We start from the raw sequence: 19840 nt of genomic DNA on the forward strand, positions 1-19840 counted from the left end.
TCAGGTCTCCTCTCAGGTCACAGACGGCAGGTCCAGTCCCTCAGGGCTCCTCTCAGGTCACAGACGGCAGGTCCAGTCCCTCAGGACTCCTCTCAGGTCACAAGCAGCAGGTCTAGTCCCTCAGGACTCCTCTCAGGTCCAGTCCTTCTGGGCTCCTCTCAGGTCACAGACAGCAGGCCCAGTCCCTCAGGACTCCTCTCAGGTTCAGTCCTTCAGGGCTCCTCTCAGGTCACAGACGGCAGGTGCAGTCCTTCAGGTCTCCTCTCAGGTCACAGACGGCAGGTGCAGTCCTTCTGGGCTCCTCTCAGGTCACAGACAGCAGGCCCAGTCCCTCAGGACTCCTCTTAGGTCCAGTCCCTCAGGGTTCCTCTCAGGTCAGACAGCAGTTCCAGACCTTCAGGGCTCCTCTCAGGTCAAAGACGGCAGCTCCAGTCCTTCAGGGCTCCTCTCGGGTCACAGACCGCAGGAGCAGTTCTCTCTGATCTTGCACAGGTCCAGTTAGCATTCTGAAATGGGTACCAGAGGTGCTACCTTTACTCCTGGCACCAGCAAGTATGTGGGGATGAATACTGGGCACTCACAAATCAGTAGGATAAAAGTTCCTGGAGACAACCCGAACCACTTTTTTGCAGTTTCCATCTGCCCGACTACAAACAATCCCACAGTGCACCGCACAAAATCCAAGATGAAGACATTCTCCCCTTGTGCACAGCCTGTGTGGCCACCCGGAGGTATGGCCAGGGTAATGAGCAGCCCCTTTGTCTATGGTTATTCAAAGCCTGTTCTAGGGGCAGATTTATTCCCAGTAGGTTTGGTGCCCGCCTGCATATAGTGACAGGAGCGGAGGCCTTCCAAGTGTGACTTAACATTTGTTAGTGGCAGGACAGGCCTCTTTGAAGTTAATTAAGTTCCTGGGCCTACCCAAACTGGTCTTCCTGCCAGGGGATTAAAACCACTCCCCACTCAAAGGCCACCGTATCGGACCTAGGAGCAGTTTTCATACCTAATTCCCGCCATGGACAAGCTGGGCGTTTGCTGGAAAGCTAATGCAGATTGGCCCCCAGCAGCTTCAGGTAAAAGAAACACAACTTTCTAAAAGTTACATTTTCCATATTTTTAAAAGCATCAGACCTAGCCATTGGATTGGATTTTCATTAAATATAAAACAGTCTTTGAACTGAATTGGCAAAGCTGGTACAGGTCAAAAGTTATAGATTTAAGCTTATGACTTATCCTTTGGCTTTTTCTATGAGCCGTTTTGTGCCTAGTCACTGAGGGGACATTGTGCTCTTATTTAATACTTAAAGCCAGCCGCCAAGATACATAGGATAGGCTTGAAGTCATGCTGTCACTGCCGGTGTGCCGGATGGAACAACAAGTGCTGCAGGATACAAGCGGCATTTAACGTGCCCTGCCATCGGTGTACTTCTACATGATATACTACGGCTTATAGGAAAGTCAAATAGGCCAATCAAGTTTTAAGGCAATTTAGGAACACAGCAACGGAAGTATAACTTATGTTTACACAAGCTCAAATCTCTCCTCCCCTCCTTACGATATAATTTATTAATATTACTATGTACAGAGCTTCATTGCTCCCAAGCTAGGTTTGCACTGCAGAACCACCAAACTACAGACAGCGCATTTCATGCAATTAAATTCACGTTTACTCTTATTAGAAAGCTGAGCTCAGGAAATCTTATGTCCAACAACATCAACCAAGAGCCTGCTTAGCGCAGACATGGAAGAACAATGTTCAGTTATAGAGAGAGATGACCTAGAATGCTACCTCCTATCAAGCCGCCACACCTGAACATGCCAAAATGCTACCTCCTCTCGTGCCGCCACACCTGAACATGCCAGAATGCTACCTCCTCTCATGCCGCCACACCTGAACATGCCAAAATGCTACCTCCTCTCGTCCAACCACACCTGAACATGCCAGAATGCTACCTCCTCTCGTGCCGCCACACCTGAACGTGCCAGAATGCTACCTACTCTCGTGCCGCCACACCTGAACATGCCAGAATGCTACCTCCTCTCGTGCCGCCACACCTGAACATGCCAGAATGCTACCTCCTCTCGTGCCGCCACACCTGAACATGCCAAAATGCTACCTCCTCTCGTCCAACCACACCTGAACATGCCAGAATGCTACCTCCTCTCATGCCGCCACACCTGAACATGCCAGAATGCTACCTCCTCTCGTGCCGCCACACCTGAACATGCCAGAATGCTACCTCCTCTCGTTACGCCACACCTGAACATGCCAGAATGCTACCTCCTCTCATGCCGCCACACCTGAACATGCCAAAATGCTACCTCCTCTCGTCCAACCACACCTGAACATGCCAGAATGCTACCTCCTCTCGTGCCGCCACACCTGAACATGCCAGAATGCTACCTACTCTCGTGCCGCCACACCTGAACATGCCAGAATGCTACCTCCTCTCGTGCCGCCACACCTGAACATGCCAGAATGCTACCTCCTCTCGTGCCGCCACACCTGAACATGCCAAAATGCTACCTACTCTCGTGCCACCACACCTGAACATGCCAAAATGCTACCTACTCTCGTGCCGCCACACCTGAACATGCCAGAATGCTACCTCCTCTCATGCCGCCACACCTGAACATGCCAAAATGCTACCTCCTCTCGTCCAACCACACCTGAACATGCCAGAATGCTACCTCCTCTCATGCCGCCACACCTGAACATGCCAAAATGCTACCTCCTCTCGTCCAACCACACCTGAACATGCCAAAATGCTACCTACTCTCGTGCCGCCACACCTGAACATGCCAGAATGCTACCTCCTCTCGTGCCGCCACACCTGAACATGCCAGAATGCTACCTCCTCTCGTGCCGCCACACCTGAACATGCCAAGATGCTACCTACTCTCGTGCCACCACACCTGAACATGCCAAAATGCTACCTACTCTCGTGCCGCCACACCTGAACATGCCAGAATGCTACCTCCTCTCATGCCGCCACACCTGAACATGCCAAAATGCTACCTCCTCTCGTCCAACCACACCTGAACATGCCAGAATGCTACCTCCTCTCGTGCCGCCACACCTGAACATGCCAAAATGCTACCTACTCTCGTGCCGCCACACCTGAACATGCCAGAATGCTACCTCCTCTCGTGCCGCCACACCTGAACATGCCAGAATGCTACCTCCTCTCGTGCCGCCACACCTGAACATGCCAAAATGCTACCTACTCTCGTGCCACCACACCTGAACATGCCAAAATGCTACCTCCTCTCGTGCCGCCACACCTGAACATGCCAGAATGCTACCTCCTCTCGTCCAACCACACCTGAACATGCCAAATGCTACCTCCTTTTGTGCCGCCACACCGGAACATGCCAGAATGCTACCTCCTCTCATCCAACCACACCTGAACATGCCAAAATGCTACTTACTCTCGTGCCGCCACACCTGAACATGCCAGAATGCTACCTCCTCTCGTCCAACCACACCTGAACATGCCAAATGCTACCTCCTTTGGTGCCGCCACACCTGAACATGCCAGAATGCTACCTCCTCTCGTCCAACCACACCTGAACATGCCAAATGCTACCTCCTCTCGTGCCGCCACACCTAAACATGCCAAAATGCTACCTCTTTTCGTCCAACCACACCTGAACATGCCAAATGCTACCTCCTATCGTGTCGCCACACGTGAACATGCCAGATGCTACCTCCTCTTATGCCAGTCTGGAGTTTGAGAACATAACAAAGGGTAAAGGTTTCCATTTTTACCTAGTGACACCAGGGCGGAGTGAATCTCCTCCATGACGTTTCTGTAGAGACCCTTCTGCCACTCTTCCAGCCGACCCCACTCCTCCTCCGTGAAATAGACAGCGACATCATGGAAGGTCACCTGAAACAACAAACCACACCGATCAGCCAAGTCCACTCCATTCTCAAGGTAGATAAAAAATCCAAACAATGCTCACATTTTGATAGGGCGCAAGTAAAGTTAAGACTACACACAGCATTAACCTGGAGCACGCGAAGTGTGAATTCTGCACTTACAAGGAGTATGAGTACTTAAGCTTTGAGCAGACACCTGTTAATACCTAAATCAAGAGCCGACACCTGTGAATATCTAAGCTATGAGCAGACGCCTTTGAATATCTAAGCCATGAGCAGACGCCTGTAAATATCTAAGCCACTAGCAGACGCCTGTGAATATCTAAGCCATGAGCAGACGCCTGTGAATATCTAAGCTATGAGCAGACGCCTGTGAATATCTAAGCTATGAGCAGACGCCTGTGAATATCTAAGCTATGAGCAGACGCCTGTGAATATCTAAGCTATGAGCAGACACCTGTGAATATCTAAGCCATGAGCAGACGCCTGTGAATATCTAAGCCACAAGCAGACGCCTGTGAATATCTAAGCCACAAGCAGACACCTGTGAATATCTAAGCCATGAGCAAACACCTGTGAATATCTAAGCCATGAGCAAACACCTGTGAATATCTAAGCCATGAGCAGACGCCTGTGAATATCTAAGCCATGAGCAGATGCCTGTGAATATCTAAGCCCTGAGCAGACGCCTGTGAATATCTAAGCCATGAGCAGACGCCTGTGAATATCTAAGCCATGAGCAAACACCTGTGAATATCTAAGCCATGAGCAGACGCCTGTGAATATCTAAGCCATGAGCAGACGCCTGTGAATATCTAAGCCATGAGCAGACACCTGTGAATACCTAAATCATGAGCCGACAGCTGTGAATAGCTACGCCATGAACAGACAACTGTGAATACCTAAACTATGAGCAGACACCTGTGAATATCCAAGCCATGAGCAGACACCTGTAAATATCTAAGCCATGAGCAAACACCTGTGAATATCTAAGCCCTGAGCAGACGCCTGTGAATATCTAAGCCATGAGCAGACGCCTGTGAATATCTAAGCCATGAGCAGATGCCTGTGAATATCTAAGCCATGAGCAGACACCTGTGAATACCTAGGCCATGAGCAGACGCCTGTGAATATCTAAGCTATGAGCAGACGCCTCTGAATATCTAAGCCATGAGCAGACGCCTGTGAATATCTAAGCTTTATACAGATGCCTGTGAATATCTAAGCCATGAGCAGCTGCCTGTGAATATCGAAGCTATGAGCAGATGCCTGCGAATATCTAAGCCATGAACAGACACCTGTGAATACCTAGGCCATGAGCAGACACCTGTGAATATCTAAGCCACGAGCAGACGCCTGTGAATATCTAAGCTATGAGCAGACGCCTCTGAATATCTAAGCCACGAGCAGACGCCTGTGAATATCTAAGCTTTGGACAGATGCCTGTGGATATCTAAGCCATGAGCAGATGCCTGTGGATATCTAAGCCATGAGCAGATGCCTGTGGATATCTAAGCCATGAGCAGACGCCTGTGAATATCTAAGCCATGAGCAGATGCCTGTGAATATCTACGCTTTGAGCAGACACCTGTGAAAATCAAAGCCATGAGCCGACGCCTGTGAATATCTAAGCCATGAGCAGATGCCTGTGAATATCTAAGCTATGAGCAGACGCCTGTGAAAATCAAAGCCATGAGCCGACGCCTGTGAATATCTAAGCTATGAGCAGACGCCTGTGAATATCTAAGCTATGAGCAGACACCTGTGAATATCTAAGCCATGAACAGACACCTGTGAATATCTAAGCCATGAGCAGACACCTGTGAATATCTAAGCTATGAGCAGACGCCTGTGAATATCTAAGCTATGACCAGACACCTGTGAATATCTAAGCTATGAGCAGACGCCTGTGAATATCTAAGCTATGAGCAGACACCTGTGAATATCTAAGCCATGAGCAGATGCCTGTGAATACCTAAGCCATGAGCAGATGCCTGTGAATATTTAAGCCACGAGCAGACGCCTGTGAATATCTAAGCTATGAGCAGATGCCTGTGAATATCTAAGCCATGAGCAGATGCCTGTGAATATCTAAGCTATGAGCAGATGCCTGTGAATATCTAAGCCATGAGCAGACGCCTGTGAATATCTAAGCTATGAGCAGATGCCTGTGAATATCTAAGCCATGAGCAGACGCCTGTGAATATCTAAGCCATGAGCAGACACCTATGAATATCTAAGCTTTGAGCAGACGTCTGTGAATATCTAAGCCATGAGCAGACACCTGTGAATATCTAAGCCATAAGCAGACACCTGTGAATATCTAAGCCATGAGCAGACACCCATGAATATCTAAGATTTGAGCAGACGCCTGTGAATATCTAAGCCATGAGCAGACACCTGTGAATATCTAAGCCATGAGCAGACGCCTGTGAATATCTAAGCCATGAGCAGACACCTGTGAATATCTAAGCCATGAGCAGACACCTATGAATATCTAAGCCATGAGCAGACACCTATGAATATCTAAGATTTGAGCAGACACCTGTGGATATCTAAGCCATGAGCAGACACCTGTGAATATCTAAGCCATGAGCAGACACCTATGAATATCTACGCTTTGAGCAGACGCCTGTGAATACCTAAGCTAAGAGCAGATGCCTGTGAATATCTAAACCATGAGCCAACGTCTGTGAATATCTAAGCTATGAGCAGACGCCTGTGAATATCTAAGCCATGAGCAGACACCTATGAATATCTAAGATTTGAGCAGACGCCTTTGAATATCTAAGCCATGAGCAGACACCTGTGGATATCTAAGCCATGAGCAGACACCTGTGAATATCTAAGCCATGAGCAGACACCTATGAATATCTAAGATTTGAGCAGACGCCTGTGAATATCTAAGCCATGAGCAGATGCCTGTGAATATCTAAGCCATGAGCAGACGCCTGTGAATATCTAAGCCATGAGCAGACGCCTGTGAATATCTACACTTTGAGCAGACACCTGTGAATATCTAAGCCATGAGCAGACACCTGTGAATATCTAAGCCATGAGCAGACGCCTGTGAATATCTACACTTTGAGCAGACACCTGTGAATATCTAAGCCATGAGCAGACACCTGTGAATATCTAAGCCATGAGCAGACGCCTGTGAATATCTACACTTTGAGCAGACACCTGTGAATATCTAAGCCATGAGCAGACACCTGTGAATATCTAAGCCATGAGCAGACACCTGTGAATATCTAAGCTTTGAGCAGACGTCTGTGAATATCTACACTTTGAGCAGACACCTGTGAATATCTAAGCCATGAGCAGACACCTGTGAATATCTAAGCCATGAGCAGACACCTGTGAATATCTAAGCTTTGAGCAGACGTCTGTGAATATCTACACTTTGAGCAGACAGCTGTGAATATCTAAGCTTTGAGCAGACGCCTGTGAATATCTAAGCCATGAGCAGACACCTGTGAATATCTACGCTTTGAGCAGACGCCTGTGAATACCTAAGCTAAGAGCAGACGCCTGTGAATATCTAAGCCATAAGCAGATGCCTGTGAATATCTAAGCTATGAGCAGACGCCTGTGAATATCTAAGCCATGAGCAGACGCCTGTGAATATCTAAACCATGAGCCAACGTCTGTGAATATCTAAGCTATGAGCAGATGCCTGTGAATATCTAAGCCATGAGCAGATGCCTGTGAATATCTAAGCTATGAGCAGATGCCTGTGAATATCTAAACCATGATATAATTAACAATCAGAGGGGGGAGAGAGAGAAATCAGAATGGATTCATTCTCCCTGGGATATTTAAATAAACAGTTAAAATCCACTCCTTGAGATTGAGGGTGTCTCCTCCACAGTGGGGAACACCTTTATGTTTTTAGGTCCCCTCACACACCAACAGGCCCCTTGGTGTCATGCTTCATCATCGGGGTCATCGTACCCCTCTACGGGGTACGGCGTGCTGCGACCTAAGGAGACGTGGGAGCACTTGTTAGACTATGTGTGGTGTTGGTGAGGGGGTATTTTGAATAAATGTGAGTGTATTGTGGGGTTTGGGAAATAGTGATAGTTAAAAAGAACCTGGCTTGTGGGGTGACTAAAAATTATTTAATAAGCCCCCGGGCTGGTGCTGTTAAAATTGAGGGTGGGAGGTCACTACGCTGACAATGTGCATTACCTCCTTTTTGAGTGCGTCGACATGTTTCGGTGCCAGAAGCACCTTCTTCAGGACGGGGTGCACAAATCCCCACCTTACTCACGTTTCTCTAACTAATACCAGAATTTTCTAATAAAAGTGAGGAAAAATTACAGTGCAGGTAAAAGTAATGTACCTAGCAAAAAAAGACGTTGTCTATTGATCAACCTGTAAAGGAAAGAAGACAAAAAAAATGTTTCTGGTGGTCTCTCTCTCCTTATCCATAGGTAAAATGTCCAGTGGTTACAGGTGACATACTATAGCTGTATTCCAGTGCTTATAGATGGATAAAAATATTTTACAAAAAACACACTAGACTCACTGACACACAACATAGAGCACACACACTTAATGAGGAAATTTTTGATCAGATGTTTTAAAATCATTTCCTGGTCGTAACACTATTGTTGGTAAAGAGGGAAAGGACAAAGTTTGTGTTATATCCCTGTAAAGTGAGGAGAAATGTCAATTTCATGCCATTACATATTTACAACATACTGTTTTGGAGTTGTAGATAAACCTCATGAAACCTCCCCTTTGGGTGAACCTAAAAGCAAACCACAATTTTTAGACAAAACAGAGACAATTGACCTGAATTAACAAATGTGGAGCAAATATTGAAAAAAACATGCAATAGTCATACATAAAAAATGTACATTTTATTTCAGTAAATTAAAAACCAGATTTTAGTAAACATATTATAATACATCAAAAGTTCATTACACAAAAGGTGGGACAATATAAAAGGAAATAATTCCAATTAAAAAGGAGAAAAAGAACACCTAACTCAATGGTTCAATAAGATATGCTTCATGAAGATATATCCAGATTCACAGTCACATGAGCTTCTTATCTCTAATTGTAAAATATTTCTCCAAAAAACAGTGCATCGACGCGTTTCGGTTATGGCATACAGATATTCAAGCCAAAAACCTTCCTCAGGATTAAAATTGATATCCCACTAAAACAATATCTGAAAATGAAAATACATAAAATAAGAAATACATCATATGACTATTACAATACTACATTACACCATGTGATTTCAAAAAATGCTCCTACATTAAACACTCACAACATGGAAACTTTGGATATTTATCGAATTTCATAGTTATTTAAAGAAGACAATGGTCTTTAAATAGGACTAGGTGTCGAATAGTGACCATACTGTGTGATGGTATTGTTTCCTATGTAATCTACAGGAATGTTGACATGTACTAAAATGGATTTGTGAACATGTGGGTTTTGTTGTAAATAATATTGTTTTCCAATTGTTTAAAATAAGATGATGAAAAGGATGTTAGTTCTATAAAACTATGATGTCAAATATAGGGATGTAATTTGACGATATCTGTAGGCATCTTTATTACTGAAATGATGATATGAATTTATATAAAAATAATATCTGTATGCATCATTGTAGCTATTAGGTATATTGCAGATATATGTATACTTCGTACTGTAAATAAATGTATTTTTCTGTAAACAGCTCTCGTATTTTTACTAGCGCGTTTCACTGTACATCAATTGAAAAAATGTATTGAAGTATGTATGTACTTGTATAATCTAAGATATCATTCATTGTTTTTCCTTGATTGGGACATACACAAACATGGAGTATCCTGATATATATGCCACACGCTATAATGTTGTAGCTCTAGTCCGCTTTTTGTAAGGTTATTGCCTGACGAAGCCTAGTCCGTCTTTGAACGTTTTCCGGAGGCGTGGTATTACCCGGATGTTATTCTAAACCCGGATGTTAGTTTAGTCAATACGCGCGCATACCATATAAAAATAACGGTCCTCACAGCTGCCTAATATCCTTGGAGGACAGATAACAGAACCCCACGCTACGGCCCTCGGCGCTACTTTAGCAGGTATGTTATAAGAGCAAAACCGCTGGCTTTCGGTTCACGCTACACGGATTTGCGTGATTCTAATTCCGTGTTCTGTCCTATGTCGTTTTAGGCTGCGGGCGGTCTGACTAAATACCGGGAAAATTTTTAGTCCGGTGGCCGTGTTATTTGTGTGACGTGATTGAGGACGTCTTCTGACCTGTGCAGTATATATTTATACGCACGTTGAATGCAGCTTAAGGTAATTGAAACCAGTGTAAAATTCTTCTGTGAGCATTAGGCTTTAACAGGCTGTTGAGAAATATGATGCTAGGGTGTATATCGGTAGAAACAGTTTAAATTCTTGAAACGATCTCAGGATAGAGTAGGTTGGCTATCATGAGTTTGACCATAAATGTCAACACGAGAGAATAAACTACTGGTGTCTACAGGTCTAGTATTAAGATAGAAAACACCCATTAGTCTCTATTGTATAGCATTTTCCACACTGGCTTTGTATATGTGTTGTTTTAAATTATTAGAACCAGTAGACATCGCCTGACTTGGCATTTTCATCAGAAATACCATAAATATCATATAATTTTTGTTTAATGCACATAACTTCCATAGAATTTTGAGTTAATGCACTTAAGGCATTAATTATCTTGTACCACTCTTTGGATAATACATAGCTAAAGGTGTGGTGCGGACCAATCATGGTCCTTTCTTGAAAATGTGACAAACAACTTATCTTGGTGGATGTTGATATGTAGAACACACCACTAACCGTTTATTAACCCTTGTAGGTACACTGTGAAGGTGGCCGATCATTATAATGCTGTTGACTGTAAGCAACATTGCTTGAATTTTGTCAAGGTAAAGAATTCGCCATTTTATTATGCACACTTAACAGGGTGAGGTTTTTAGACTCCGGCCCTTGAAAAATGAGTCCCTTTGGTCTTCATATCCACAACAGATCGAATGTTGGGTACAATAAGAATAAATCATTGACATAACTCATTCATAAAGGAGTCTATATGAATGTAGTTATAATGTCTTTGAGTGCTTGTGGTTGATACCTGTAATAGAGTAAATAACTATGAAATTCGATAAATATCCAAAGTTTCCATGTTGTGAGTGTTTAATGTAGGAGCATTTTTTGAAATCACATGGTGTAATGTAGTATTGTAATAGTCATATGATGTATTTCTTATTTTATGTATTTTCATTTTCAGATATTGTTTTAGTGGGATATCAATTTTAATCCTGAGGAAGGTTTTTGGCTTGAATATCTGTATGCCATAACCGAAACGCGTCGATGCACTGTTTTTTGGAGAAATATTTTACAAATAGAGATAAGAAGCTCATGTGACTGTGAATCTGGATATATCTTCATGAAGCATATCTTATTGAACCATTGAGTTTGGTGTTCTTTTTCTCCTTTTTAATTGGAATTATTTTCCTTTTATATTGTCCCACCTTTTGTGTAATGAACTTTTTTGTTTTTCAAAACCGTTTTTATTAAGAGTTCAATCAAGGTTCAGGACAGCCCTCCACAGTCAGGAGGAGACTGCCAACAACACATACAGATAAAAGCATGGCAGTGAACTCAGAGTTTTACGAAAAACACACCCCAATTCCCTCCCGACCCACCCATCCCCAACAACACCCCCCCAACGCCCCCCCCAGCTACCCACCCCTTATCCCACCCTAACCCAGTGCACGTGATCACAGGTCAGCAACATAAGATGGAAATCAGAGTCAGAGTCGGCTAATAGCCTAGGGCCCGGGATCCACATCAAGGGCCAGTACATCATCAACATCAGCTGGGGGATCGAGGTCCAGACCCCTGTAATCTGCCCACCGCTTCCAAATCTTGTAATGTTTCCGGGGGCACCCCCTGGCCTCAAATACGGGTAATTCTAGACCCATTAGAAAGTCTAATCCCGCCTTCCACGCACTCAAGGGAGGGGCACGTTCGCTCTTCCATGCCTGGGCCAGATCACGCTTGGCCACCACTAGCCCCAACAGCAGCAGGTGTCGTTTGTAAGTGTTACCCCCCACGTTTTCCAGAATATGGAGGAGACCCAGCCTAGGGGTACGGGGAATGTCCCACCCCAATACCTCCGACAGGCAGTCCCACACCCCCGCCCAGAATCGGGTCAGCCTCTCACAGGACCATACTGTATGGAAAAGCGTCCCCCTCTCAGCACCACACCTCAGACATTGAGGGGCAGCGATGAGACCCGCTCGCCACAACCGCTCTCTAGTATAATAGGCCCTATGAAGGTACTTGAATTGAATAAACCTAAGACGGACGGCTATAGCTCCGCCACTGGGGGATTCGAGGGCCTCACGCCAATCATCATCATCCAAGGGGCCAACATCATTCTCCCAGGAGGCCTTCAATGTCGAGAGGGAGGGGGAGCAGTGTATGACCAGGGAGCGGTATATCTGAGAGACCTTCTTGTCGCCCAGGTCGCCCATAAACAGTTTAGCCTCAATAGGACTAAATTCGGGGAGCTGCTCCAACCCCACCAGGCTGGGGCCAAGGGCATGGCGGAACTGAAGGTAGCGAAAGAATTGGGACCTAGACAGACTATATTCAGAGCTAAGGTCCTGAAAGGACTTAAGTGTAGTTCCGTTGAGAACGTTACCGAGAGACAAGATCCCGATCGCGTCCCAGTTGCCAAACCCGGACAAGGAGGCCAGCGCCGGTAGTAGGCCGTTATGCCACAGCGGCGTCTCGGCCGTCAGCCTGCCCCACCACCCCATACGGTGCAGAGCCTGCCGCCAGATCGCGAAGACCACCTGGGTGACCCTTGGCAAAGCCCCCCTCCATCTGGCCGAGTACAGCAGAGTGTGAAGTGTGGCACCTCCCATCAATGAGTGTTCCAGTGCATAGGCCGGATCGCTACGGTCCCCATACCACCACTCGTTGAGCACTAGAAGATGGGAGGCCTGGTAATACGATAGCATATCCGCGGACGCCAAGCCGCCACAGTAGGTAGAGAGAAAGCAGGTGCGCAGTGCCACCCTAGAAGCACCCCCGGCCCACAGAAATCTGCCCAGTACCGAGTTGACTCCACGGAACCATTGCGGGTCAATCTTATATGGGTGATTCTGTAGTTGATAGAGGAGCCGAGGCAGGGCCACCATTTTGAATATGGCTGGCCGGCCATAGATGTTAAGGGGCATACGCGTCCAGGTCTTAACGTCAATCTGGACCCTGTCCCACACGGGCTGGACGTTCCGATCCCACGCCACGGTAGCCGAGGCCGAGAGGAAAACGCCCAGGTACTTCATACCTTCGACCGCCACCTGAAGGGACGCAGCCCACTGGCAGTTCACCGAGGCCCCCCCCCAGCACCCACAGGGTTGACTTGCGAGGGTTAAGAAAGAGCCCCGACGCCTGACCGAACTCCCGCATTATCTCAAGAACACGAGGCCCTGTACGTTGTAGATCGGTCATAAAGAAGAGCACGTCATCCGCATATAGGGCAATGCGGTCCGAATGGCCCGTCCCCCACACGAAACCCCGATAGAGCGCGTCCTGACGCACTCGGGCGGCCATAGGCTCCATAGCCAGCGCGAAGAGGTACGGGGAGAGGGGGCACCCCTGACGAGTGCCCCTGGCTACAGGAAACCGCGCAGAAATCGCCCCAGAGACGCGCACCGAAGCGGTGATATTAGTATATAGCAGTTTCACATATGAGATAAAAACAGGACCCAAGTTCAGTAGTGGCAGAAGGGCAAGGAGGTAGGTCCAGCTGACTGAGTCAAAGGCACTATCTAGGTCAGCCAACAACAGCGCCGCTTGGTCCCCAGTTGTCCTGATCGCGTCAATCGCCGCCTGCGCCCGCCGAATGTTGTGTTGCGTCGCCCGGTGCGGCATAAATCCCGCCTGGTCCGGGTGAACAAGGGCCGAGATGTGGGGAAGCAGGCGATTCGCAAGCGCCTTGGCCAGGAGTTTGGCTTCAAAATTAATAAGGGAGATGGGGCGGTACGACTCGTGGCGCTCGGGGGGTCTACCCGGCTTTTGAAACACCACAATTTCGGCGTGACGCCAGTCCGGGGGGAGGCTACCCCGCTCCTGAGCCAGTTCCAGTGCCCGCCTGTAATGCGGCCCAAGCTGCAGGTGGAATTTCCGGTAGAATTCGATGGGGAACCCGCTGGGCCCAGGTGCTTTACCCGCATTAAGTTGACCCAGTGCGTCACCCAATTCTTCAGCTGTCAGGGGGAGATCCAGGGCATCACGAACCTCATCAGGTACCGCCTACGGGCGGACCGCTGCGCGGTAAGCCTCAATGCTGCCGGGGGAGAGGCTCTCACGAGAGGCATACTGATGCTCGTAGTAGCGCGCAAAGCTCGCTGCAAGGATCGAGGGGTCCGTAATTACCACCCCCGCATCGTCGACCAGCCCCGGCAGGGTGATCGGCTGGAACGTCTGCTGACACAACCGGTGGAGCATGGTGCAAGACTTGTCGCCCCATTGGTACCCTCTGCTACGTGTAGCCAGCCACGCCTGGCGGGCCTCATCCAGCAAGACAGAGGAGTAAGACTGTTGCGCTTGTAGAAGCAGCCGCAGTGTCACATCATCGGCCGCCTCCCTGTGTCGTGCCTCCCGCATTTCCACACGTTCCGCAGCAGTTGCAACGCTTTCCTGCCGGGTCCGGCGAGCAGAAGCGCACCAGGCAATATCGACAGTCCTCAGGGCAGGTTTCATGGCCTCCCATACCGTCACCGCATCAACCCCCTCGGTTAGATTGTCCTGCCAATAGTGGGCGATCGCACTGCGCAGATGCCGGGAGTAGCCCGGTTGCTGCAGGTGCCATGTAGACATCCGCCATCTGAACGGTTGGCGCGCTTTACAGAGGTCAATCTGAACCGCCACAGGGGACGGTCGGATAACCCGCGAGGCCGGATCGCCGCCCCCTTTACCCTGTCAAGGAAGGCCCCCGGTACAAACACACAATCTAAGCGCGAGAGGGAGCCATGCACAGCAGACACATAGGTGTATTCTCGCCGCTCTGCATGAAGATACCTCCACACGTCCACCCATCCAAGACCATCAATCATTGCGCTCAGCTTTGTAGGAGAGGCCACAGCCGCGACCCCTCGCCCCTTCTAAAGTCATATCCAACACATCGTTCCAGTCACCACCAATCACAGCCAGGGAACGGGGAAGCTCGGCCCACAAGGCAAACAGCCGCTCCGCAAGGGCCCACTGCAGCGGGGGGAGGGGCATACACACTACCAAAGATTACAGGCTCCACACCAATCTTCCCCTGCACAAACACAAACCGGCCCTGAGGATCGAGCCATTGACGCTCATGAGTATAGGCTAATCGCTTGTGGACCAGGATGGCCACCCCCCTCGAACCCCTAGCAAACCCGACATGAAACACCTGGTGGAAGCCAAACCTCTGCAGGCTCAGTGCTTTAGTACCCATCATGTGCGTTTCCTGGAGAAGGAGCACATCAGCCAAGTCCCTCTTCGCCCAGCGAAGCACAGCCCCCCGTTTGATCTTGTCCAGGAGCCCCCGGACATTCCAGCTCAATATATGCATAAGAGCACCAGACGGCACAAGTTGTGGAGCATCAGCCATTGTCACAATGGGTCTGTTCCCGCAATCCCCGCAGCCCAACCCAGACTCCCAGCCCTCCAGCTGCCGACATCATACGAAACACGTGCACCCCAAAGAACACAACCCCAACCCCCGCTACCCCGCTAACCCCAACCCAACCCACTGGCAACCAAACACCCCAGGTCCCCCCTCCCCCACCCCTATACCTCAATGAACAATGAAGTATCTGTCGCGGCATACGGTACTTCAGACCCAGAACACAGCGTCTAAAGCCAGTCATACCAACGGATCCCAACTAGGCCCCCCTAAAACCAACTAGGCACACTCCCAGAACCACCCCCCAAACCCACCCGGAGGAGGCAGCCCATAAAATGCGCCCCAAACCCACTCCAAGAGTATAGCAACATCAGAAGCAAGGCACCACGAACAAGGGGGTACCAGACCATGAGGGCCCACACACCCGCCCGGGAAGAAGTCAATACTGCACCAGTCAATGTCCGCTCCATCGATCAGAGCTCAGCAGCCACGGGCTGTGGTCATCGATGAGAGGCAACCAGTAGGCAGCCCCGGCCGGCGATAATCCTGAGTCCTCGCCAGGTTAATCTGTGTCAGGTTGTGTGTCCCCCAGCAGGGGATCCCGGGACAGGGACCTCCGTCGGGAGCGGGATTTGCGATGGCGTTTCCCCTTTCCAGACGGGTTGCTCCGGTCCTGCGAGGAGCCACGCGGCGACCCAGAGTGCAGCCCCGGCTGGACGTGCGGGCAAAGCCTGACAGTCTCATCCGTCCAATTGAAGACGGCCTCCGGTGTATCAAAGAAATGGGTCTTTGAGTTGAAGATCACCCGAAGGCGAGCCGGGTAGAGCAGCGAGTACTGGATTTTCAGACCACGCAGCTTGGCCTTGGCTGCCAGAAAGGAATGTCTCTGCTGGTGTACCAGTTTGGTATAGTCTGGGAATTTCATAATCCTATGATTGTCATAGAGCAGTGTGTCCTTAAGCCGCGCTTCCCGGAGAATAACATCCCCGTCATGGAAGTTGAGGAGCCTGGCGATGATCGGGCGAGGTCGCTCCCCAGCCGGCGGCTTCTGCGTTAAGGCGCGGTGTGCGCGCTCCACCACGAAGCAGCGCGACAGGGTGTTCGGGGGTAGCCAGCCCTCCAGCCACTGGGACAGGAAGACATCCATAGGCCCCTTCTCACAGTCCTCCGGAAAGCCGACAAAGCGCAGGTTGTTCCGTCGCGCCCGCCCTTCGGCATCCTCCACCCGTAGTGCCAAGCCTCGTTGTGTCTGTTCCATGTCGGCAATCTTCTTCTTAAGGGCGCCAATATCTCCCTCCACTGCCGTGACCCTGGTCTCCGTTTCAGTAATGCGGGCGACTGCGTTGCGAAGGTCCTGGCGCAGAAGCATCACATCGGCACCCACCGCACCAATCTATGCATTTAACATGTCGCGGGACTGGGTAATGGCCGTCAACAGCGCCGCGTTGTCCGGTCCAGCACTCTGGCCCCCACCAGCCGCTCCAGCACTTCCACCAGGGCCTCTGAATTTGCCGATGGGCCCAGTCTTTGTGGCGGCCGTGCCCCTGGTCATGGCGGCGGCAAAAAACAACCGGTTAATAGCACGCACCTGTAGGGGGTCGCACCGCTTGAAAGTCCTTCACTCAGGCCCCAGCCGGGGCGCCCGGAGCACACCAGTCCACTCAGGATCCACTCGTCGCCGAGCCGTTGGTCATAGGTAGGTACCCAGGTAGCGCGACCCCGCTAGCTCCCAGCGTGTGTAAGCGCCACTCGGGGCACCTCTCCCAAGATGTCCGCCTCTTCCACTCTGTATCAGTGCAACCAGCGAGCTCCAAGAGGGTCAGGCCGTCCAGAGCCCGCAGCAACCTCCCCGGGCACAGCGTCCTGCAACTGCTCCTGAAATGCGGTAGAGGGGGAGGGGGGCCACACTCACAGGTCGATGGCTCCCACTGCGGGCCGGCGCCTAGACCGCACCGGACCCACCGGCACTCCTGGCTCGCCGCGGGCACTGGCCGCCCCAGTCCGATCCACCTCGGTCCGCGAGGGCGGATGGTGCAGCGCTCGCCGATGGCAGGGCGCAGCGGTCAGCTGCAGTGGAGGATGCCGCGCCCGCCGGCAGCGGAAAGCGCCGTGTCCCCAGGGGTGGAGGGCGCTGCACACAGCAACAGCGGAGGGTCCCAGGATCGGCGAGGGTAATCACGAGCAGGGGCCGCCAAACTCGAGGCCCCGGCTCAGCCAAAGTCAGGTGGGCCGCAGCTCCACCGAAGCCCCCCACAGGCACGGGCCCCCACTGCTGGCAATGTGGGGATAGATAGGGCACTCCGCGATGGGCCGCCGGCAATAGGGAGCCCTGGAACGCCGCCAGGGAGCGGCACCACTGGCCCCGGGTCGAGGCCTCCGGCCCGGGCACGCCAAAATTGAGGCCCCGGCCTGTCCAACGGGCACCAGGCCGCTCGCTGCACCCAGTCGCCTCTCCGCCCCAGCTGGTTTCTGCGCGTCGTCCCGGGCACCGGATGGCTCCCAGTGTCGTCCGCCAAGTTCACCCCGGTCGTGGAACACTCTTCGGGTTCAGGGGCCAGGATAAATGTCGGGCCGGCGGGAGCTCTAGCAAGCCACGTCCGCCATGATCGCCCGCTAAGCCACGCCCCCTCATGTAATGAACTTTTGATGTATTATAATATGTTTACTAAAATCTGGTTTTTAATTTACTGAAATAAAATGTACATTTTATATGTATGACTATTGCATGTTTTTTTCAATATTTGCTCCACATTTGTTAATTCAGGTCAATTGTCTCTGTTTTGTCTAAAAATTGTGGTTTGCTTTTAAGTTCACCCAAAGGGGAAAACTTTATTGACAATTGTGTCCTTTGGTACCCTACCCCTTTGGTTTATTGGGTCCCTCTCTTTTGTTAGAGAGATAAACCTCATGAGCCAAAACGTCAGGATCTGGTGTGCTAACTAGCACCTGTTTGAGAAAGAAAGGCATATTCAGGTCTTGGTTTAACTTACATTCATGTAGTGGTGGCAGTCAGACCTTTCTACTCAGGGAGGTATTTCCTCATAGAAATTGTGAGTAGAAAGGTCTGATGATTGTGAGCACTGCCACCACTACATGAATGTAAGTTAAACCAAGACCTGAATATGCCTTTCTTTCTCAAACAGGTGCTAGTTAGCACACCAGATCCTGACGTTTTGGCTCATGAGGTTTATCTACAACTCCAAAACAGTATGTTGTAAATATGTAATGGCATGAAATTGACATTTCTCCTCACTTCACAGGGATATAACACAAACTTTGTCCTTTCCCTCTTTACCAACAATAGTGTTACGACCAGGAAATGATTTTAAAACATCTGATCAAAAATTTCCTCATTAAGTGTGTGTGCTCTATGTTGTGTGTCAGTGAGTCTAGTGTGTTTTTTGTAAAATATTTTTATCCCACTATAAGCACTGGAATACAGCTATAGTATGTCACCTGTAACCACTGGACATTTTACCTATGGATATGGAGTCAAGTCAAGTCAAGTCAAGAGATTTATATAGAGCGCTACATACCCATAGGGTCTCAAGGCGCTTGAGGAAGGGTGGGGAATTACTTGTCGAATATCCAAGTTTTAAGTTGCTTTCTGAATGCTAGGTGGTTCTGAGTAAGGCGAAGGTGAGCGGGAAGTGAGTTCCAGGTTTTAGCTGCCAGGTAGGAGAAGGATCTACCTCCCATGGTGGTTTTGTTGATGCGAGGTACAGTGGCAAGGGCTTGGTTGGAGGATCATAGCTGACGGGAGGGGGTGTAGAAGGACAGTCGTGTGTTGAGGCATTCGGGTCCAAGTTCGTAAAGTGCTTTGTGTGCGTGGGTTAGGAGGCGGAAAGTAATCCTTTTATTTACGGGGAGCCAGTGGAGGTTTTTCAGGTGACCAGAGATGTGTTCTTTACGCGGGATGTCTAGTATGAGCCTGGCTGAGGCGTTCTGGATGCGTTGTCGTTTTTTCTGGAGTTTTGCGGTGGTACCGGCGTATAGGGTGTTTCCGTAGTCCAGGCGGCTCGTGACCAGTGCGTGGGTGACCGTTTTTCTAGTTTCGGTGGGGATCCAGCGAAATGTTTTTTTGAGCATGCGAAGAATGTTGAAGCAAGATGATGAAACGGCGTTGACTTGTCTGGTCATCGAGAGTGAGGAATCCAGGATGACGCCCAGGTTCTGTGCGTGGTCCGTCGGGATGGGTGCTTTTCCAAGGGCCTCTGGCCACCAAGAGTCATCCCAGGCGGAGGGGGAGGTGCCCAAGATGAGGACTTCTGTTTTGTCTGAGTTCA

General features: G+C 49.5%; 1 protein-coding gene across 1 annotated transcript in view; it reads right to left on the reverse strand.

Moving 5' to 3' along the window:
• Nucleotides 1-19840, reverse strand: part of LOC147709939 (uncharacterized) — a 187699-nt gene that overhangs the window by 112677 nt on the left and 55182 nt on the right. Inside the window, exon 2 of the mRNA XM_086928350.1 lies at nt 3773-3893. Within this exon, the coding sequence (XP_086784476.1) occupies nt 3773-3893 (121 nt within the window). The remainder of the gene's footprint in view (nt 1-3772; nt 3894-19840) is intronic.

This window comes from Lissotriton vulgaris, chromosome 6 (assembly GCF_964263255.1).
Source record: "Lissotriton vulgaris chromosome 6, aLisVul1.2, whole genome shotgun sequence".
In the NCBI taxonomy this organism is placed as follows: Eukaryota; Metazoa; Chordata; class Amphibia; order Caudata; family Salamandridae; genus Lissotriton; species Lissotriton vulgaris.